At 39.1% G+C, this 22,726-nt stretch overlaps 5 protein-coding genes and 1 pseudogene across 9 annotated transcripts; 3 read left to right on the plus strand and 3 right to left on the minus strand.

Annotated features, from left to right (window-relative positions):
* Nucleotides 1–1,040: 1,040 nt before the first annotated feature.
* Nucleotides 1,041–1,699, minus strand: LOC137726279 (histone H3.2). The gene has a single exon (XM_068465182.2). It carries the CDS (start codon nt 1,632–1,634, stop codon nt 1,224–1,226), a length of 411 nt encoding a protein of 136 aa, XP_068321283.1. The 5' UTR covers nt 1,635–1,699; the 3' UTR covers nt 1,041–1,223.
* Nucleotides 1,700–3,192: 1,493 nt separating this feature from the next.
* LOC137726844 (Optic atrophy 3 protein (OPA3)) lies at nt 3,193–6,071 on the plus strand. Its single transcript, XM_068465801.2, has 4 exons — nt 3,193–3,682; nt 4,188–4,322; nt 4,608–4,694; nt 5,622–6,071. The coding sequence occupies exons 1-4, from the start codon at nt 3,554–3,556 to the stop codon at nt 5,778–5,780; spliced, it is 510 nt and encodes a 169-aa protein (XP_068321902.1). The 5' UTR covers nt 3,193–3,553; the 3' UTR covers nt 5,781–6,071.
* A 2,090-nt stretch (nt 6,072–8,161) lies between these two features.
* On the plus strand, nt 8,162–10,889 carry LOC137725178 (transcription factor VOZ1). Of its 3 annotated transcripts, none has more exons than XM_068463773.2 (5): nt 8,162–8,367; nt 8,815–9,067; nt 9,264–9,413; nt 9,605–10,124; nt 10,233–10,889. In XM_068463773.2, the coding sequence occupies exons 2-5, from the start codon at nt 8,840–8,842 to the stop codon at nt 10,784–10,786; spliced, it is 1,452 nt and encodes a 483-aa protein (XP_068319874.2). In that variant the 5' UTR covers nt 8,162–8,367; nt 8,815–8,839; the 3' UTR covers nt 10,787–10,889. The 3 variants fall into 3 exon arrangements, with proteins under 3 accessions (XP_068319874.2, XP_068319876.2, XP_068319875.2); XM_068463775.2 differs by having other exon boundaries at nt 8,231–8,571; XM_068463774.2 differs by having other exon boundaries at nt 8,328–8,639.
* A 399-nt stretch (nt 10,890–11,288) lies between these two features.
* LOC137725179 (transcription elongation factor 1 homolog) lies at nt 11,289–13,291 on the minus strand. Its single transcript, XM_068463777.2, has 5 exons — nt 13,154–13,291; nt 12,125–12,252; nt 11,890–11,960; nt 11,672–11,693; nt 11,289–11,517 (listed from the first exon to the last, which is right to left on the minus strand). Exons 2-5 carry the CDS (start codon nt 12,235–12,237, stop codon nt 11,454–11,456), a joined length of 270 nt encoding a protein of 89 aa, XP_068319878.1. The 5' UTR covers nt 12,238–12,252; nt 13,154–13,291; the 3' UTR covers nt 11,289–11,453.
* A 517-nt stretch (nt 13,292–13,808) lies between these two features.
* LOC137725998 (deneddylase) lies at nt 13,809–18,157 on the plus strand. 2 transcript variants are annotated; one of them, XM_068464849.2, is made up of 8 exons: nt 13,809–14,307; nt 14,671–14,874; nt 15,028–15,519; nt 15,854–15,964; nt 16,532–16,720; nt 17,018–17,245; nt 17,586–17,706; nt 17,791–18,157. In XM_068464849.2, the coding sequence occupies exons 1-8, from the start codon at nt 13,915–13,917 to the stop codon at nt 17,901–17,903; spliced, it is 1,851 nt and encodes a 616-aa protein (XP_068320950.2). In that variant the 5' UTR covers nt 13,809–13,914; the 3' UTR covers nt 17,904–18,157. The 2 variants fall into 2 exon arrangements, with proteins under 2 accessions (XP_068320950.2, XP_068320949.2); XM_068464848.2 differs by having other exon boundaries at nt 13,838–14,307; nt 15,025–15,519.
* A 2,427-nt stretch (nt 18,158–20,584) lies between these two features.
* Nucleotides 20,585–22,447, minus strand: LOC137722384 (cyanidin 3-O-galactoside 2''-O-xylosyltransferase FGGT1 pseudogene; annotated as a pseudogene). Its single transcript, XR_015962273.1, has one exon. The product of XR_015962273.1 is annotated as a cyanidin 3-O-galactoside 2''-O-xylosyltransferase FGGT1 pseudogene (transcript).
* Between the last annotated feature and the right edge of the window lie 279 nt (nt 22,448–22,726).

A 22,726-nucleotide genomic window follows, 5' to 3' on the forward strand; every position in this document is an offset into this window, starting at 1 on the left:
CAATACAAATTGAACTTCAATTCTTGTACCACACAAATTAACTCTTCAAGCCTCAATGTCAATTGATTTTGACTTAAATATACAAAAAAAGAAATAAAAACTAGCAAATAATCTTTTGAGATGTGATCCGCACACCTTTTTCACTTTTCAATTATCAAATCAAATAAATTAAATAAAATTAATAAAAAAAATTAACTAAAAATGTCACATCCCGACTCGGGCAGATCACTTCCCAAGCCTGCTCCACTACCGTAGTACGATATTGTCCGCTTTGGGCTTACCATTCCTTCACGGTTTCGTTTTTGGGAACTCACGAGCAACTTCCCAGTGGGTCACCCATCATGGGATTGCTCTAGCCCCTTTCTCTCTTAACTTCGGAGTTCCTACAGAATCCGAAGTTAATGAGCTCCCAAAAAGTCTCATACTAGGTAGGGATGAGAATATACATTTAAAGATCACTCCCCTATGCGATGTGGGATGTCACAATCCACCCCCCTTTAGGGGCCCGACGTCCTCATCGGCAAACACACGATCAGAGTTAGGCTCTGATACCAAATTGTCATATCCTAGCTCGAGGTAGATCACTTCCCAGACCCACTCCACCACTATAGCACGATATTGTTCCTTTCGGCTTACCATTCCCTCACAGTTTTGTTTTTGGGAACTCACAAGCAACTTCCCAGTAGGTCACCCATCATGGAATTGCTCTAGCCCCTTTCTCGCTTAACTTCAAAGTTCTTACGGAATCCGAAGCCAATAAGCTCCTAAAAAATCTCATACTAAGTAAGAATGAGAATATACATTTAAGGATCACTTCTCTAAACAATGTGGGATATCACAAAACATATATAAAAAGTAAAAACAAATGTATAAATAATATACCTTAATTTTTTTTATCCAAAGAATAAATTTATTAAATTAAGGAGTTCACAAAATTCAAATTCACACCATAATACAAAAATACACTCCTTTTTACTACTGTAATAAGAGACCACTTACAAACTAATACATAATTTTGGGTTAATTGTAAATTGCACAAATCAAAAGAACTGGAATTCATTAACATGGATGTTAACATTACAATCGTTCAGACTCGATTCTTACCTACATTTCCTACCCTAAACCAAAAAGCGACAACCCCACAAAATAACGTGAACATTTCAACAAACACCTTACCTACGAAAACCATACTCCTTTTTATCTGTACTAAACCCCAATGGAATCTAAGCCCTCTCACCCCTGATGCGCCTAGCAAGCTGGATATCCTTGGGCATGATGGTGACCCTCTTGGCGTGGATGGCGCAAAGGTTGGTGTCCTCAAAAAGCCCGACGAGGTAGGCCTCCGCCGCCTCCTGGAGGGCCGCAACGGCGGAGCTCTGGAACCTCAGGTCGGTCTTGAAGTCCTGGGCGATCTCACGGACCAGGCGCTGGAATGGGAGCTTTCGGATCAGGAGCTCAGTGCTCTTCTGGTACTTACGAATCTCACGGAGAGCGACGGTTCCGGGCCTGAAGCGGTGGGGCTTCTTCACTCCGCCGGTGGCCGGAGCAGACTTGCGAGCCGCCTTGGTGGCCAGCTGCTTGCGGGGAGCTTTTCCTCCGGTGGACTTGCGGGCGGTTTGCTTGGTGCGAGCCATTAGTGGATTCGATTGAAGATTGAGAGGGGTTTCTGAGATTTGGGGTTTTTTGGTTGATTTGTGAGTAGCGTGTGAGAGCTCTGGCTATGGAGGGACTTTATAGCGGGATGTGTGAAACATGGAAATGGGAGAGAACGAATTGAGACCGTTGATTTAGGGTGTTATCGACGGCTGCGCCTAGTTTGATTGCTTATTATTGTTGCAGATCGCTGACGTGGAGGGTGTTTTTGTTGTGCTTCGGGCTGCAGTTTGAAAATAATGGCGCGGATATAGAAATGACTTTGGCCGTTGATGCTTTGGTAATCGACGGACGCGGGTTGGTTTAGGAGGTGTCATACTGATTGAGGATCGCTGACGTGGCTGAATTTTGTTGTCTTTTGCTGTGGAAGTGGGCCGGGCTGCTAAGTCAATGGGTTTTGTTTAGTGATCTCATCCAACAGGAAGAGAATTCCCTTCTTTCCTATTTTAACGTTTACGATTTAATTACGTTAACATTTTATATTGATTTTTTTTATATAGACAATAAGACAAAAAATAATATGTGAGAGGAGAGGAGAGAAGGGGATGTGAATAGGAGGGGAGAGAATCCTACTTCCATCCAACCCATGATAAATTGTGGGGGTAAACTTTCACTTTGAATTGTTTTTTTTTTTTTTTTAGTACATCAATATTTTTACATTAAGAGGAGTAGGAGTTCGGCAAAACCACACAATGGGTAGCCTAATTTGGTATCGAATTCGCCATCCACGAGATTCGAACCTAACCTCTCACTTCCAAGTGAAGAGGAATATCATCAGACCATAGTACTGAGTGACTTCATTTTGAATTGTTAAATCATGACGAACTTAAGACATCTTCAGGTATTATTATAACATCATTAAGATCAATAGAAAAAAATAGGTATCTAAAAGAAATACTAAAAAATTATCGTTTCAAGATCTATTTCCTAATAAAGTACCATGTATTTTGTTTTTCTCTCTCTAAACGTTGACGTTTTATCACTTATTACATTTAGTTGGTGCAAATTTGGACAGAATCTCTATTACATGGCGACTGATCCGATTCAAACCTCATCATCCACTTGGTCTCTCTTCCTCCCCCTAGTGGATTCTACCAACTATAATGGTTAGGTTGGTAGATTGCTTTAATTTGCACAACATAATGCAGTTTGAGCCTGATTCATAAACAATGATACCTAGTTGCAATCAAAATTGTACCATGTATATATGCTCAGTTTGAGCTGAAATAATGGGCAACGATTCCCACATAACCATTGTGAGACTTTTTACATTACAAGTTATTTAGTTTGATTAGTCATAAGCTGTAATAAGTTGCATCAACTCGATCCAAGTCTTTTTTTTTTGTGAATTGTATTTTATTCTTGTGAGACATTCTCAAGCGGTAAATTTGTATTGACCGTTCATGGTTGTAATTAGGAAAACACCTTATTTTCTACATGTATCATTTGGGTTATGAATGCAATTTAACTTCATACAATTCGGTCTCTTGGGTCGAATAAACAAATAATTTTCGGTTAACGTCGCCGAATGGCAATTTTATACATTTCAGCCGTCCAATTTGATGGGAGTGAAACCAACTAGAACCACGAGGACTAACAAAATCGCAGTTTCCACTCCAATTTCCCCCAATTTCAGCAATAAACAAACAAACCCCATTTTCCCACATGCCTTCCCTTTCCTCGGACTTTCTCCATTTCTCAGCTCTCTTCTTCTTCTTCTCCAAGAAACTCACCCGCCCTCTGAACCAGTCAACCCCGCAGCAATGATACATAACCACCCCATTTCCAACTTCATCACCACCGTCGATTGAGCATTTACTACTGAATTCTCATCAGCTTTGTTCCGAAGCAAGAACAGTAAGCACCAAACAATTGTATTTGTAGATCGGATTGCGCAGCCATGGTGCTTCCGCTCCTGAAGCTCGGGACTCTGGCCATCAAAACTCTCAGCAAACCCGTCGCCGCCCGACTCAAACATCAAGCTGCAGTGCATCCCAGGTTCCGCCAGTTAATCGTCAGCATCGCACAGGTAAATTTTAACTACAAGATATTGTTTCAGAGGGTGAATTGGTGATTTGTATTTCGTTGTAATGTGATCCCAATACATTTTTTGACAAGCTATTCTTGCCCCCATTTGAAATTTACATTCTTTTTAACTCGGTGATCAAAAAGTTTCATTTTTTCCTTGTTGGTAATCAATCTTCGAGCTTGCCCATCCGGGCTCTTTGGTTTATATCGTCCCAGCTAGTGCTTGTGAATCGCATTTTAGTTTATCATCCCGTTTCGACACATGGTTTGTGTTATGTATTGTTGTAAAATTATTGTTGACAGTGGTGCTAGAGCTGAGCTACTGTTTATACTTTTGTGGAATCTTGCCTTCGGGTTTTTGTTAGGTTTATCTGCCTGTAAATTCATGTTACTGTGTGAATTTGATATTACAAACACTAAGTTCTGATGCTGGTTTGCTTGAAATCAACTTTCTTTGTATGCATTAATCTGTGAAGGGATTTAATCTCTAATGAATTGGGATTCAGGCAAACCATCGAATCACCACGAGGATGCAAAGGCGCCTATACAGTCATGCAACCGATGTTGAGATTCGCCCTTTGAATGAGGAGAAGGCTGTGCAGGCTGCTGTTGACCTTATGGGGGAGCTCTTTGTCTTCTCGGTAATATTTAGTGCAAGCTACTCGTTTTGCAGTTTCTCATAGCTGTTTCTCTTAAGTTTACGATTTATTATGATTTATCAATGGACACTGGAAGGCTCAAATGTAAATAAATATATGTAGATTTGAGCTGTATATGTAGTGATTTATCAAATTGGAAATCTGACTCACAGACCATGGTCGTCCCACTAAAACCAACTGTATATGTAGTGATTGTTCCATGATAATACTTACATTCCTAACTTTCTATATATGTGTGTGTATATATATATATATATATTTACACAGGTTGCAACAGTTGCTTTGATATTTGAAGTACAAAGAAGTGCTAGATCAGAAGCAAGAAAGGAGGAAGCACGCAAGCAAGAACTGGAGGTATTGTGGCAATACAATCAATGTGTTAATTTGCATTTGTACGCCAACCTACTGCTATTATTTCATTGACCTCGTGAGAATATAGAATTTTTATTCAGTTACATTTTTACCGTCTTTTGAACAAATGACCTCCAATCCTTTTCAAATTGAAAATGCTAATGGAGTTGAAAGAAAATGTTAACTCTTTATTCTGGTATTGAACTATCTGAGCAACCTGCCTTCTTTGGTTTCATTTCATTAGTGTGGATAAAATCATATTTATTTGAATACAGAAGATGTACATTTTTTTACACTTACTGAAATACAGTCAAAACTGTATTATGCCAAGGTCAATTTTGTTGCTTCATTACAGTGGAAATGAATAAAGCAGCTTGTAACTCTCATATTAGGTTTACCTTTCGTTCGTTTGCAAATCGCTGCCCCTTTTGTCCCCGAAAAGAGTAATCAGGAGAGTCTCTCTCCCTTTCTCCCTCTCTCTATTATGCTCTCTTGTGCACTTTCTGGTGAACAAGATGGTATAATATCATCTTCTCAATTTCTGATGCGGATAAAGTACTGTCCGGTGACAAACTAGATACATGTAGCTTGTCCTTCAAAAGATTAATGAAAGATAGACACCTAGAGCATGCCGATGTTAATGAATATTACCTTACAAACCAAGGAAACTCTTTATGAAAGAGCTAGTCTAAGGTTGGGGATGTCTAATATCGTGAAAATCTTGGTGGATTATCACGAAACCTAAGACCACGTTATAACAACTTGGTTAGACTTGTATTGTGAAACAATCATATCACAGTTTGGTAAATATATATCATACTATGCAGTATGCACAACCCAATATCTGTTTCACACTACATGCTTCTTAGAACAATACCTATCAAGTTTTACGGGGGCCTAACTGCCTGCCTGCCGTTCACTGTTTTTCAGGCACTCAAGCAAAGAGACGAAGCCTTATCAAGAGAAGTGGAACTTCTTAAGGAAAAACTTGAAGAACTGGAGACGCTTGCCAGGGGACGAGGGCTTAGCGGTATTATCAGTTTCAAGCGCCCTGATACAGAATCTGCAAAGTCAGTAAAGCCAGCCTGATCATACACAAAACTCATCTAATAAAGATGGTTTTTAATCCGATTTTAATTCGTACAATGCTTTCCTCGTTGCCGAGGGAAAAATTTCACCCTTGATTCTTTCGACCGTAGGTCATCTTTTTAGATTGATGCCTGGCTTCACTGTTTTCGGAATGTCTAAACCTTGTTAACAGAGAGATGCCAAGTTATTGATGCCTTGTGTGTTGTGGCATTAGTCTTCCAGACATGCTTGGTTTTTTTGAGTGCAAAGAGATTTTAATTTTGGGTTTAAACCATCATTCATGAATTTCTATTTTTATCTTTTTAAAAAAAATCTTTTATTTTTTAATCTAGTTGGCATTCAATCATGTAATAATAGGTCTCATACGCTTGAACGCTTCCCACATTAAGAAACGGCATAGTTAACGGAGTTAGCACGAAAGAATCAATGCTCCATATTTAATTAAATACAGAAACCAAATCTTTGGAATTTTAGTTTAGGAACTAAAGGTACAATTCGGTAATAGTTCAGAAACTATTGCTCTCGTTTCATCGAAATGAGATTCAGTCACTATCAGCTTATCTTTCTCACTAAGATTTAGAAATACTAATTTTATTGTTCTACTTTTATCTGTGCTTTTCTTTCTCACTAAGATTTGGAAATGGGATTTAGTCACTCTCACCTTTTACATATTCCCTAATTCTATTGGACAGATCATATTCTACGTCACCCTTCAACGATCATCTATGCTATCACATTGGAATTCATTCACATGTCTAACTGTTAATCAAATAAATAGACGAAACCTCTAAATTGGTAAATGATCAATCAAATCTTTGAAGGAAGTTTTAACGAAAAACCAACAGTACTGTTCATTTTAACGAAAAACAACATTTTTACATTAAAAAGTCAATCCTAATACTATTCACTTTACCCTTTATTTTGTCCTTATCATTAAAACTCAGAGTTTTCAAGCCATTGCCTGATTCTATAACTATAACCTCAAAAAAATAAAATAATAAAAATAAAAATCAATCGTCATTCAATTTTATATTAGATGTATCGAGCAGTGTTTCCAGCACACTTAAAAATTTATCCATAAGATGCTGATTAAGTTGAGTAGTAGTGATGATACATATTTAAAGCAGCACAGCCATCCCTTTTAATTCCCTTTTATCTCCACAAACAGGCATCAAATTAGGAATCTGATGGATGATATTGGTAGTAGTGGATGCTCTCTTTATCCCTTTCTTGGTCGACTTGTCTTCCCCTTCTCTCTCTCCCACCAAGAAATAGGTAGACTTCGATCTACTGTTCAACCTATAATCCCTACAACTCTTGTTTGTCTTTCGAGCATGCACGGAAGGAGGAGAGTTGAAGCCAGATCGAACTCCATTGACCTCCCAAATGCTTTGATATAGGATTTCTGGTCTTTTGTCGCGCCTTGACATCTTTCAATGGATGACTATTTATTATAATTTTAATAAAAATGCTTGTGAACATAAATATTTTATTGTAATTTTTTATTATTTCATAGATATTTAACCAGAGGAGATATGGGCTCAACACTCAACATGACGGTACATGAAATAGATATAAGTTTTTATATGGGGGGTCAAAAGTCCAAACCAGTCTCATATGTCCTTATCAATATAAGTTTTTATTCGCAAATTATCTTCTAGATTATGTAAACTGATGAGTTTATTGCAAGTTACAACTATAAATACGTTTCTCCCAATTGCTACTAAAAGACTGTCATCGTGTATTTTATCGCTGCACTTGAAGTCTGAAGTTTGATTCTGCCTCTCACATGTTTACTTGGATTAGAAAAAGAACTGTACAACAAAATGAAAATTGAATGCCACATACTCAAATTGTCATTTGTTGAGTAAGGACGATCCATCTGTTTAACTGAATGCATTTCTTGCTCACCCCTAAAAAAGAGAGGAGGGGGTAGTTCTCACCTCCTCAATTAATTATCGTCATATTAGTTTAATTAAAGGAAAACTAACGAAAAGTTCAAAAAAACTTCTCTTTTAATGAAAAGTCCTTTTTAAAGGTATAGTGAATAGTATCAGGCAGGAAAGATATAAATATGGTTTTTCGTTAAAAGTGAACAATACCATAAATATTTTGTTAAACCTCTCTTAATTTAAATGATCTAAAACATAAATTTTAAAATTTAAAGTAATTTAACCACAATCAATACAAAAAAAGCTTCACACGACCCACACTCACTTTAAGAAATGAGCAAAAGTATTCCCTATTTAAATTTTAACTTAACCTTCTACGGATTTATTTTATGTATTTTAGTCTTCACAAGTCAAAAGGCAATTTTTTTTTTGAGAAAAATAAACAGAGAATATGTCATTAGCGACCGACCCATCCAAGATATAAAGGCCACGGTTTCTTACCCAACCATGCATTCCACTCCTTCTCTTTTAACCCTTTACCCGCGTCCACATTGGCCTGCTTTCACTTTCGGCAGCGCCAGCCAGACATCGAGAGAGAGAGCGAAAGCGAGCGAAAGGAGAAGTCACCACTCCTTCCTGCTACAGAGCAGAGACTACTGGAAATTGGCATCAAACACGTTGAGCGAGAGTATTGGGTAAGCATCTCCTTTTCGGGTCGAATATTTCACCTTTCTCTTTTCTTTTTTAGCTTTCTCGCTTCCACACCTCTCGCCGTCGCCACCCCAAACCCTCTCAGCCCTTTCCGATCCCAATTTTCTTTCGGTATTAAACTCCGATTAACTGCTGAATTTCACTCTGTTCCCATACCAATCGGGCACGCCTGCTTCTGACTAGTAGAGGTTCCACTCCCGTGTTTACTAGTTTTCTTTATGTTTAAGTTAATTGTATGAATTTGGTCTGAATTATGGTGAGTTTCCGTGATTGTTATTCGTAATTCAGGTTTTTTTTTGGCTTGTTTATGTACTGATCTGAGATGGGTTTTTGGTAATCTGAGATGGGTTGGTGAGTGTGTTGCTAAATTCTTGATCTTGATGAGTTTTCGATAATCTGAGATGGGTTTGTGTTTGATGTGTGAGTTGTAGGGTTTAGAAGGGGGCGGGGGTTGCGATGAAGGGTTCAAAGAGCACTTGCAAGTCCGCTTCTCACAAGCTTTTCAAGGACAAAGCAAAGAACCGTGTGGATGACTTGCAGGGCATGTTCACGGACCTCCAGTTTGCCAGGAAGGAGAGCCGCTCCGTCGATGCTGCACTCCTCGAAGAACAAGTGCATCAGATGCTACGCGAGTGGAAAGCCGAGCTAAATGAGCCCTCCTCGGCTTCTTCTTTTCAGCAGCAGGTAGCATTTTGATCATATCAAATACATTTGTTTTGAGTGCATATGTGGAACTAGATATGTAACTAGAAGCGTCCTGTTACTGTATTAACATATTTGTGATTATTCGTTTATGTAATACATGAACTCATGAAATATGTGGTTATGCTTTTGCTTTAAAGGGTCGGGTTGTGAATTTTGGTGTTTATGGCGAATATAGGGTGGCAGTCTTGGTTCGTTTTCTTCAGACATTTGCTGGCTGTTGCAGCTATGTGAAGAGGAAGATGATGCCACTAGTCCATTAACTGCACCGAAACCTGAGCCTAATGATCAAAACTTGCAAGTTGGAGAAAGTTTGGCCTTTCATGAGGTGGTTTTTCCCCCTTTATTTTTCTTTTTATTCATTCTTTTCTGAACTGTTAAATGGTATTTGCTTCTTTTTCTTTTTCAGTTTTTTGTTGTTTATCCATATAGCTACGTGCTTTGTTATTTTGCTTTGAATGAATAGTGATTCAGTTGTATATGAGCACTCAACTGGTGGTTGCCAACACAATATTTCAGGGATTTAGTGTGAATCAAGGGCAACAGGAACATGCCTTCCCGATGGCTGATCAGTGCAAAAGCTCCCCTTCCGGAGTTCACAATGCTGTTAACAATTTGGAAGGGGCTAATCAATTGGACTATCATCAGTTTGAATTGCATCAAGACTTTGAGCAGAGTTTCTACCCTTGTTTTCATGGCACAGCTTTGAGGGGGGAGGACACATTGTCTCAGGCTTCTACTTATCTCCCGAGTATTTTCCCTCCGCCCTCTGCTTTCTTGGGGCCAAAGTGTGCACTTTGGGATTGCCCTAGGCCTGCTCAAGGGTTTGACTGGTGGCTAGACTACTGCAGTAGCTTTCATGCTGCTTTGGCATTGAATGAAGGACCACCAGGCATGGGGCCGGTCCTTAGACCTGGGGGCATCGGCCTGAAGGATGGCCTACTTTTTGCTGCTCTTAGTGCAAAGGCACAAGGAAAAGGTGTTGGTATCCCTGAGTGCGAGGGAGCTGCTACTGCAAAGTCTCCATGGAATGCACCTGGTAAGTGCATTTTAGCTGTTTTTATCTTTGTTTTGTTGTAAAATTTATTTAGAAGTCATGAGTGACTTTTGTTGGGAATTGTATCTGATCAATTCCTTGTGATTCCAGAATTCTTTGATCTTTCGGTTCTTGAGGGTGAGATAATCCGGGAGTGGCTCTTTTTTGACAAGCCTCGAAGAGCTTTTGAGAGCGGTAACAGAAAGCAGAGGTCATTGCCAGATTACAATGGACGAGGTTGGCATGAGTCGAGGAAGCAAGTGATGAATGAGTTTGGAGGGCTGAAGAGGTCTTACTATATGGATCCTCAACCGCTAAACCATTTTGAGTGGCACCTTTATGAGTACGAGATCAACAAATGTGATGCTTGTGCCTTGTACAGATTGGAGCTGAAACTTGTTGATGGGAAGAAAAATTCCAAGTCCAAACTAACCAACGATTCAGTTGCTGATCTGCAGAAGCAGATGGGAAGGCTTTCTGCGGAGTTCCCCTCCGATAACAAGCGCACTGTCAAGGGCAGGGCCAAAGTTAATGCAAAGGTTAGTGTCGGAAATGTCTACTACGCTCCAAATCGAGGGGCAACAACAAATGGGACATTTGACTACGAGATGGGTGCACCCTACGACTACCTTGTTGACAATGTCAACGGATATTACAGAACCTAACTGATAGAAGTTTGATGGGCTCCAATAAGCTGCATGCCCATCCTTAGTTTCTGCTGCTTTTACAATAACCCTCCATTCATAATGCTGCTACTTTTTCAGATAATGTTTCTCTTTAGTAGATTTCAACAGGATCAGAGAAACTTCGGTAGAACTACCTAACTAGGTTGAGATTTTATTTTTCGAGAGAAATCGAAGAGTAAAATAGACAGCGTCCGAGAGCTCTACACAAGTTTTTCTTGTTAGAGAGGGCTACCATCCTCACTGGTGCTTAAATGCAATTCAGAAAGAAAGAATGGGTCGTGTTAGGTTGATCTGTGGTTAGGAACGGGTTGGGACGTTATGGCCCCTCTGCCACCCCACGGGCAAAGCGCAAGAAACCGTCAGGACAGTTTCCTGTGCGCATGGAATCATTGCGCGCCCGTGGGAGTCCATGCCTAGAATTCTACCAAAAAAAGAAGCCATTATGCATCATACATTGCATTGCATCACCAACACAAAAAAGTTACGTAGAGATGGGTTCGCATCACGTCTTCATTGAAATGTTTAAAACTTGCTTGACAATCATGGTTTGGAAATTATTTAGAACTACTACTGATTTTGGTCAGAGAAATAAAACTCCCACAGCAGCTGACACAGGGACAACCTATCTAGGCATCAGGTCCTCCTCCTAAGCATCACCATCATCTTCGACATTGTTAACCCGCTCGCATTCATCAATCCATTCGCTGTAGCTGCAAAGTTGCAACTTTTGACATGAATAAAAAGAGCCGCGGAGCCACAACTCTCACATACATGTGTGTGTGTGACCACGGGATTACCCTTTGGTGAATCGTGATAGACAGATTTCAGACCGAAAAGAGAAATGGCGAGAAATAATTTACTTACACGTCTATTGGTTCGGATAAAGCTGCAAACAAAGAGAAACCAGAGTTGGATGAAAACAATAAAAGAAATGCATAAACTTCTGAGAAATGACATTTTCGTAACAATCTAAGGGTTTATGGTTCAAAAGCGGCCAAATATCATCCCGTTAAAATTCAACTCCAAGTCTCCGACGAAAGGGGATATAAGTTTCAAATTAAGGGACCAAGTTTTGCGCAGACCTGTGATGGTGGTGCTGAAGCTTTCTTGGCATATTCTACAAGAAGCTTCCCCAATCAAGTTCTTCATGTCACTGAAGCAAAGATAAACGATAAACGCGAGTTACAAGACCAAAAAGTATGCAGAACCTAACATTCAATAACAATCTCCTAGAACTAGTTCCGGGTATGAATTCCTCTGCAGAAGGTTAAGTAAGAGAACTCAAAAACCAGAACGAAATCAAACAACAGCACTCACATGCGGCATTCAACACTGGTGCCATGGCTGCAGAAGGGACAGCTGAAGACGGTATCAAGCTTGTCATTCCGCTTCTTAGGAGGCGGTTTTGCTGATGACTTCCTTTTCCCCATTGCTCAAAATGTTTTCTGTAACATCAATGTCACACTCATCAATCATCATTAACGGTAGCAAATTAGTGCTTAAAACAAGAATGTTCCCGAATAGCGAATAACTTTTGTTCTGAATACAACAAGACGAATTTGGGATTCACAACCAAGCATCTCAGCATTGTACAAGGGCAAAGCATAATCCCATTTGAAATATTAAACATAAAAAATAAAAAACAAAAATTATGAACAAATACTTGGGTTCCACACTGAATTATATGTAGAACGGACGATTTAATGGTAAAGATATGCAGCGACGGGTGAGTTTGTAATTAAGTAGAACATCTGGTTGTACAGCGAGATCTCGTTTGGAGGTGTTTTTAAAATGATTGAAAACGTTTTTGGCAAAAATGTTTTTTGAACCCAATCCTAAGTAATAGTCCAAGTGGATCTCGGAAAAACACTTTGCAAGAAGCACATATTTCGTGTTTTTTTTTCCTTCAAAAAACACTTAAAATTGCTTCTGAAACCCAAAATTAATTTCATAAAAAACGCTTTCAATCATTTTGAAAGTCCTTCTAAACGAGTCATAAGTCACTCACGAAGTATGATGTCCCAAAATCATGAACAAATTTAACCCTAGATTACCAGATTTACCGTTCAGAAAAGGAAACAAGACGAAAAAATTCATACGATAATTTTCAAATTAAAGCTATTTTTCTAGTTTTCTTCATAGACGAACAAGAAGTTGATTGTTACGAATTGTAACTTTCTATGAATATATTACCCAAATTTATAGCATATATAAGAAAACTACATTTTCCCTTTTCTTCTTCGTTTTCTCGGGAACCAAACAGGTGTAATTTGTAAACACAAAGAAATTAGCATCAATCGAATCCCAAAAAAATGATGAAATATAGAAGGGAATGCGAAATCTTACGGAAATCGACGAAGAAGGAGCCAACTTGGTAATTTACTCTCTGCAGGTTTTGGATTTATTGTAAAATATATAGTGTTCTTCCCGACCCAACTGAGAAACGCTTTAAAATGTGTCCGGAGAAGGAAGCGGTTCCACCGTTCAAGCGGGAACCGAAACGATGCCGTTTGGTGTTCGCAGTTTGGGCCCAAAACCTGGCCAATTGGGTCATGTTTGTCGTACAATGTTTGTCAAACGTGTTATCTTAATATATTCTTAATAAATTATCCGATAATTATCGGATTCGTTAACGGGTTATATAATTGTGTCAATTTAACATATTATACAAAAATTTGTCATATCTAATGTTTAGGTTTAACAAATGATGTGTTTTCGAGTTTAATCAGTGATCTGATAATGATTAATGGATTGATCCAAAACCTATTATGCAAAAAATTGCTGGCTTAGTCCTAAGCAGTGGCCAATGACGGTTCAATTAAAGAATTTTTTTTTTTTTTGGACGAAACGATATTATATATACTAATGGAGGGAGTAGACTAAGTCTCATATTGGACTAGCAATATTAGGATTTAAGTTAATTTTTGTCGAAATTGAACCAAGTTATCTCACTCACAAAACTTACAAGTGAATAAGAGTATCACCGTGCTTAGTAGCAAGCGGCAATAAAGAAATTATAGTTAAAAAAAATAAAAAGCCACTACCCAACTTCAACCGCAACGTTCAAAAACCCTAAGCCCCTGTTCAGAGCTCGAACTCAGTCACTGATGGCGTCCATTCAATCTATCTTTCTCCACGCTCCTCTCTTTCCCCTGAGACCCCGCCACCTCTCCCTTATGACCCTCGAACCCCCTCGAAATGTCCATTTTACCCTTGCCCGCTCTTCCGATCGGAAAGCCGTCCCAGTCACAGAGCAGGAGGTCCTCCAAGCCGTGGCCGAGTCCGACGAGAAAGTCCTCCCCGGCGTGAGAACGTACGAGAACGACGCTGCTCGGTTCACTTTAGTCGGCGCTGTCGAATTCGAGCAGGCTCTGACGGCTGCTGCTGCCGACGGAGGACAAGCAGCCGACGAGCACATCAGCTCGGGGATGCCCGCTATGGTAGTGGAGACCTTATTCCCGGGTCATCCGGGCCCCCGCAGCACAGTTTCGACCCGACTGGTCAGTTCATTTTTATGTATCCATTTTGTATATTAGAAAGCATGTAACTTTGTGCTAATTGTTCTGAATGTAGTTGTGAATTCGAACTAATTAATCATCAAGTGCAATTTGCTGAACTAATCAATTTCGATATTGTTCTTTGAGAGTTTGTTTTCGTAGTTTGAATTGGTTTTTGCTGGATTGGTGCTGTGAAGTTGACATTTTCATAATAGTTATGAATGTAGTCGAGAATTCGAACTAACTAATCATTAAAATGCACTTTGCTGAACTAATTACTTTCGACATTGTTGGTCAAGAGTTTGTTGTTGTGTTTTTGAATTGGTTTTTGCTGGATTGGTGATGTGAAGTTGACATTTTCAACAGTTTCTGCCTGCTAGGAAAGTTAAAGAGAAAGCCGGCAAACTGAGAAGGTCCATCACCGATGATATGCTGTCAACCACTACGTCGAGAAACATTCTTTCGATGACATTTAGGCAAGTAGTGCTACACCTGCTGTGGAACTTTGAGCTGGTTGTCTTTAAATCGGGAACGGAAAGGGATATGGAGGATCTCGAGAACCCAAGAGAGGTTTGCCCTTGTTCTTTATTTGTAATGGTTCTGGTAAAAGAATTTGACATCTGCATCACTATCTTGTAAAATGTAATATCATAGTAATCTCTGTCCTGCAGGTGCCACATGATACTGATAGGTTCAGTTCTCTTATACATTTCGTATCAGCAGGTCCCTGCATCTTTCGCCCTTAGTTCATCGGATGAACGGATTATCTCTGTGCTTGCCGAAGTTGTGTGCAGCTCTGCTCTTGAAAGCACTGAAAAACAATTTCTTGAAGATTACGCAGGCAAAACTTCAAGTAATCTTCTCCGCTGGTTCCGAAAGCCTAAAAGGACTGTGTCAGAAGATTCCTCAGTTGTCATATACAAATTATTTGAAGATGAGATAATTGAAAATGCTAAGAGTTTGCTGGACCTTTTTAATTCAACAAAGGGAAGTTTTAAGCCCGTAAAAACAAAATCAAAGAACTATTGGTGGACACCAACTGCACTCTCTAAATTGGAAAAGATTGGTGGTCCTGAGTTTAGTTCGTGGACTAGCGAGTATGTTCCTGCTTATAGGCTAGAAATTGATGCTAATCAACATGAGAATGTGAAATTTGAAGGTTGGAGAAAATCTGCAGAGAATAAATGTGAAGTTCTCTTGACACACTCCCAAATGGTACGTTTTTCTTTCCTGGGCGTTGGGCTTCTTGCCTTCAATGGTTCTTGCTGCAGTGTCTGTAAATTGGGTACTTTCAAGTTCCGACATGTTGGACATGTTGAAGTGTCCATGTAATGTCTTAGGTTTTAGGCTTTTAGCTTAAATCTATCTGAGATAGGATGATGATGTGCATGGTGGAGAAGGTTCAGTTTATCCTTTCCTTTCTTTCCAATATTATGTGTATTTGCTTCTTTACCATTTAAGTTTATGTAACTTAATACCAGTTCCAGTTGTGAACTATTGATTTATGGAATCAAGTCTGCTTTATGATTTTATTTTATAAAATTTGTAGGTTGGATTGGCGGACCTAATAGATATGTATTACGAAGATCCTTACACAATGCCAGATAAACAGCTATCATGTGGTGTTGTTGCCAATTCTGCTAATTTTTCTAATAAAAAGGTATTGCTGTGCATATGTTTATTTCTCTTTGTTAAAGTTAACAGTTGGAGCCTGATCATGTATGTAAAGGGTTCTGCTAATAGTTGTAAAATTAGTGATGACATTTAGATCTTAGAAGGTAAATGGATGTAGCATGTTTTCTATTTCTTTCAAGAAAAGTTACTGAAGTTTCAAGCTTGTGTTAGGGGGCATATACAAGTGATATGACACTAGTATGAGAATATCGGGGACTTAGACTAAGATAGGTGTAAGGAAATTGTTGTAATGTTTGCTTTTACTTGCTTTCTTCCATGGGAGTTGTGGGATGGAATCATGCATTTTCAATGCTTTGGATACTTCTATTTGTTTAAGGATTTTTCATAGGTCTTAACCTATTTGTTATGGATGCTCTATGTTTCTTTTATACTTTTAGCACATATTGAAATCGTGATAACTTGTAGAAGGGATGTTTTCTCAACCCAGATTGCAATATCTTCTGGTGTGTCTGGGACCGTTTGGTCAATTGAATTCAGATTGGATAATGAATTTCGAAATTGGTGCAATGCTAACTGGTTCCATTTATTTCAGACGGGTTCTTTCTTGTTAAGAATGCTACCTATCACCATTGCGAGTGGAATTTTTCTCATAACAATTAGTGCTCTTTGTCAACGTGGTTTTCCTTACCCAAATAAAGGTGGAAAGTACTCTAGAGAACACATTTCAATTCCATCATCTGAAGTTGGTAGTGCACTATACCAGTCGGTGGATGCTGTGAAGGTATGCATGTACTGAGAGGGATGATATCTAGGATCTAGCCACCATGTCAATCAAATTTTAAAATTTTGGATTATGAAGTAAACTTATCTATATTGTTATTTTGTGCACAATTTTCACCTGAGGCTTCTAAGTCTGGGAGAATTGGAAGCATGTTGCATATATAGAAGTTTTTCCTAGAAGTGAACTTAATATTGGGCCGTGATTAAATGAAAAATAAAGATTTACCTTTTTGCCTCATCTTATTCTGCTTCTTAATTGTTCTGAGAAAAATGTGAATTTGGTATTCTATTTGGACAGTTGGAAGCATTTTGCATATCAGTTGTCAGAAAGATAAAGGATGCCCTGGGTTGGCCGGGTGAGATCATGATGGAAACAGATGTGGGTGCTTGGACTGGTAAAGTACCAAATTATTTGAGGATGGTAGGTGATGATTGTTCCAACAACGAAGCAATGTCAACTATTTCTTCTTCTGAGAAAATTGATGAAGACTTGAAAGCATCAGCACAAGATATTGCAAGTTATCAGGTAACTCATGTGTTAAAGTTTACTTTCTTCTGTGTTTTTTTCACCCGCCGTTCAACTTAGTTTTCATTCTCCTTCACAAACACACATTTCAAATATTTCTCGGATATTTATTTCATCTTTCATAGTGCACCCAGCCCCTCCTTTTTCTGTCTATTGGTAAAAAATAGATCGCTTATTATGGTTAATTGTGGTTTGATATCGACAATCGATACTCTACATGTTGGTGTGCCATTAGTACCAAGGAGAATGTTGTTGGCTTAAATGCTCTATTATTGATTATCCTCATTGTACCTTTTCTGGTGTTTTTAACATTTCTGCATGCTATTTGGGCAATATTTAGGTGGTTCTGTCAACTGATGGTGAGATAGTCGGGTTCCAACCTTTAAGCAGTGTGGCTGTTAACCATTGGGCTGCCAATCCCTTGGCAAAAGAGTTATACAGGGGGCGAAAGCTTTCACCTGGTAAGTGCGAGCTGCTTTTGTAACCTGTTAATATCATGTTATGCTAGCTGCCACTTGACTTACCTATGGGATTTTCTCAAATAGGTTTAACTGAACCCGGTCTTAAGGTCCAGCGTCCGAACGAGGTCGCCCTCATAGAGTTGTTAATGTCAGTAAAACCAGATGGCTGCTTTGCTTTGGCCAGGCCAGTTCGATAATTGGTTACAACGACAAGAATGCACATCTTGGTGATGCCATCGGCACTCGGCACGCCATGTGGTTTTGCACCTGCGGTATGGAGTTTTAGGGTTTACAGTCAAAGTTAGGTTACATCGCCAATCAATTTTCGTCTGGTTTTGTATTTTAGTTGCAATATAATTGCAAGATGTCAGGGGAAAAAAGAAAACAATTACTTTGGTAAAGCTCAATAAATAAAAAACCAGTTATACAAGAGAGAATTTGACGGGGCCAACTTTGCATTCCCTTTTAAGTTTGTAGACCAACTGTATTTTGAATTTCTTAGCAACTTTTGAACTTTGCTCTCAAAGTGTTTTGGGGCTCGTGTAAAAGAGTTTTTAAAATGACTAAAATGCTTTTAAAGAAAATGTTTATAGGTTCTGAAAGCACTCTGCAATAAGCATTAATTATGTGCTTCTTCCAAAAGACACTTTAAGTGCTTTTCCAGGATTTACTTGCATTTTTACAGAGGATTGGTTTCAAAAACATTTTCACCAAAATGTTTTCAGTCATTTTAAAAGCACTTTCAAACGAGTTTTTAAACATTTTGTCTAGTTGTACACTGCTTGTTTGTTTTTAGGTTGTTGCTTGCTTGATTGATATGTCGTCATTATCTGATCAGTATATTTTTATTACATTAAGAGATGTTTTATGCAGTATTCTAAAAATCAGCCTAGGCGGCCACCTAGACATCGAGTGGTAAAATACTGCCACAAATTAGGCCAAGTCATCTAGTAAAATCAGCTAGGAGTTAGGCGCTCTCTAGGCGTTCTAGGTAGCCTAGGCGGCAATCCAGGAGATGGGTTTTTTGCCATCACATATTTTGTCTTCGCTCGTTGCTATTTTTGCAGGCCGGACGTAGTCAAGCCGGCTAGATCAGCGTGGGATAACCTATTACACAGAAACTCGAATTCTCTCTAACCTTATAACTTACTAATATATTTTCTCTTCTACATCTACTGCTACTTTTTCTCCTCTTAGTTTTATGGGAGATGGCCAGCTATCATTTCTTCATTCAACCCCATAGTTCCCATTCGCCGACGTAAAATACAAAAGCAAGGAGACCAATACCCACCATCCCATGTTCTAATGTCCAATGTCATCATGTGTATTCACACTGCTTATACGACAAATGTCTATTTGTTAATACTGTTTGATGTAAATCCTCTTTTAAATAATGCATGGAAAAGTAAGTTTAGAGGGTGTTGGGTCACACAGGCGACTTTGAGGGGAGCAAAATATGTAAATCCTACATGGATCTTAAATTCAAACGGGCTCTAGGACATTTTGTCCAGTTATCCACTGCTTATTTGTTTGTGAGTTGCTGCCTACGTGATCGATATGTTGTCATTATCTGATTGATGTATTTTTATTATTTTTAAGAGATGTTTTCCGCAATGATGCACAACCATCATGTACCCCCGTAGTATGAAACGTGCTTAATATTACACTAGTTAAATTATCAAGTTAAGGACCTTTAAATTGAGAGGTTCAATTATTTGATTTGTGAATTCTAAGCAATTACTCCCCTCCACCCCATATGCCATAGGTTTGGAAACAGTAATTATTTGACGATATTAATTGTTGTCAATACTTGATCAATACGTTATCAGTATTTGATTCATATGCCGTTAGTATATGACCCATATATTGTAATTATAATCCATATGTCATCATTATCAAATCGAATATGTTGTCATAATCGAATCAGTATGTTGTTAGTATTCGAGTTTGAGCTTGTCTTTAGTTTATCGGAAAATTACCTCTTTGAGTTTTTCACTCTTAAAACTGATTTATAAACTTGCTTGTTTATTCGAGCTTGTGTGTGCCATTAAATAATTATTCTTTAAATAATGAAAAAGTAGCTTTGCTATATGAACGGCAATGCATTAAGGAACAATGATATGGTATTTTATCAGCTGAGATTCTCTTCAAATCTAATTGTCCAGAACTCAAGGACCCCGAATGACTCAATTGGAATATTGTAGTTCTCATTAATCCATTTCACTAGTCACCTCACACAAAACTAGGGCCCAGATCTCTCTTTTTTTAACGGTTTAGATTTTTAGTTTATAGGTTTCGAACAGTGAGATCTAAAGAAGATCTCAACTCGTGTTTAGTAGAGGTTGACCTTATACAACATATATTGATCATATTGTGTTGTCAAGGTGTTTGGTTGCAAGTCAAAATAATGCTATATATATTACTTATACTAATCACATTGTTGATCTAACGTATGCAGAACTGATTTACATTAAAAAGACGGTCAAGAATGTTATTAATAAATGCGATACTCTAGTTATGATAACAAATTTTGAAAAGTAGAACATCGTGATGTCAAATTTGTGGGATTGGGAATTTGGGATCCTTGTTGGTCAGTCCCTAAAATTAGGCTAGGATTGAATTTATTGGGTCTATAAATCTGTTAAGGGTTTCAAAAAATAAGTCTCAATCGAAGATCAAGTGCAAGATTAGAAAACTGACATTTGCAGATCAGGAAAAGGTCACACACCAAGAAAAAAGCTTGAAACAAAGAACAAAATAATAATCTGTTACTTCTATCTTAAAAGATCAAACTGCATATCTATATATATATATATATATATATATATATATATATATATATGGAATATGTTGTCGTGGTGTTACAAATCTATTCAAATCATAACACGTCTAGTAATTTGTTTCTTTTACTTCAAGTTAGTAATCTAACATTCTTCTTAGGAATGAAGTTTCAAAGAACAAGATTAAGCATAAAACTCGATCAATCAAGATAATTATCGTAACGTGCGCAGTAAACGAATTGAGGAATTTTACTTCCTCCAAGGCCACCTAGAGAAAATCATTCAAGCAGTTTATGTAGCTTTTGTTCGAAACTGTCCAAATAAGAGTTACCAAGCCCTTTGCCGGAGAAAAATTCCCTCCATTTTGCATGGTTGCTCCTCACCTCCTCGGCTACCTCACTGCCATCCTCCATCACAGCTTCCACTGCCTTGGCAACACCCTCCTTCGTGAACAGCCCGTCTAAGTCTCCTTTCTCCACTTCCACTCCAACCTTCAGATCGCAGCCCATCATTCGTGCATTGATGATCTGATCCCCAACATTCGGCAGCAGCACCAATTGGCACTCATTCACTAGCGCCTCGGACAAGGACCCTGAGCCGCAATGGGTCACAAAGCACCCCACAGAGGGGTGCCTTAAGAACAATGGCTGCTGAACCCAACCCCCGTAAACAACGCCTCTTCCTCGTGTCCTCTCCTCAAACCCTTCCGGCAACGCTGACTCGATAGATTCAGCTCCCATAGGTGGCTTCAACGCTGCGAAGAAGGGCAAACCTGTGAGCTCAAAACCCAACAACAATTCTTGAAACTGATCAATTTTCAGAATGCATTCGCTTCCAAACGCGCAGTAAATCATGCTTTTGGCCTCGAACCCTTCAAGCCATTTTGCCCATTTCTCGTCCAACTCTGTAGTTGAGGTCTCTGGCACCACCGACCCTGCGAGAATCACCGGCTTCTTATATTGGGTTTCGATATAATCGCTATAGGGCCCTTCCATCTCTCTACAAGTTTTGAAAGCAATAGCATCACACCTACTAAAAGAAAGAAATTGGCGTTGCATGAATGTCATCCCACGGCCGAATTCCTTCAACAAGACAGCTACAAGCCCACGAGCTTCGTGCGTTCGTAGGGTAATCGATGATGCAGGGAAAGATGGCGGAGGTAGCATAAGGTCAGCCGCCGTTGGCATTTTCTCCGTCGGATTTCTTTCGGGGGTTGACAGGTACCCAATAGTTGCAGGACTAATTATGCAGTAATGTATGGACTTAATGCCCATATCAAGCTCATGTAACAACTCCGGCAGCCAATGCGTGAAGTCGAAGAAAACAAAATCGGGCTTGAGTTCCCTGAGGATTTGTCCAACTGCAGGCCTGGTGAGGTCCATGGCGGTCATGAGGAGCGAGTGCAGGGGAAAGGGAACGTCAGTTGTGGTTTCAGTGCCCGGGGGAAGGCCGTCAACGTGAGGGACATGGATGGGGATGAAGGCAATGCGATCCGGGTAGAGATTAAAAGCCTGCAACTTTTGTAGGGTTTTGACGGGGACAAAGAAGGAGATTCTGTGGCCTCTCTCGGCTAATTTGTTGCAGGTGTGTAGGAATGCGATCAGGTGCCCCATTGCAAACCAAGGATACATGGCAACGTGAAGTTTCTTGTCCCCCATGTTTGCAGGCCGGATGTAGTCAAGCCTGCTAGATCAGCGTGGGGCAACCCTATACACAAAAGCTCGAATTCTCCTCTCACTAGATTAGATTATATTAAAATATCGCTCAGATCAAACAGAACAATTATATTTAAATATGGCTCAGATCAAACAGAACAGAACAATTATATTTAAATATGGCTCAGATCAAACAGAACAATCCTTGTACTTACCTGGTTCCATCGAAGAACCAAGGACCTGTCGCTACTTAACAGAAATCAGCTCATAAAGCTGCTGTAAGTTGTAACAAAAATAAGACCATTTTTTTTTCTGTCAGGGTTGGAAATGAGTCTGGCATGCCTAAAGGAGAGGGTCAAGTACACAAAATCTTCGAATTTGTTGGATATTTAACCAACTTGTGGTTAGAAGTAGATACTGATCACAAGAAAAGGTGACGAGTGAGACGTGGTCGTTTTGGTGATGCTAAATGTGATGTGCCTCTAGTTTCCTTTGGTTTGGCGGACGTTTAAGTGTTAGGTGGTTGGTCACTGTTCCGATTAATTATTAGGCATTTGAAAATTAAGAAAGAATGTCTAGACTTGC

The sequence above is a fragment of the Pyrus communis genome, chromosome 5 (genome assembly GCF_041283825.1).
Source record: "Pyrus communis isolate YQ-2024b chromosome 5, ASM4128382v1, whole genome shotgun sequence".
NCBI classification, from domain to species: domain Eukaryota; kingdom Viridiplantae; phylum Streptophyta; class Magnoliopsida; order Rosales; family Rosaceae; genus Pyrus; species Pyrus communis.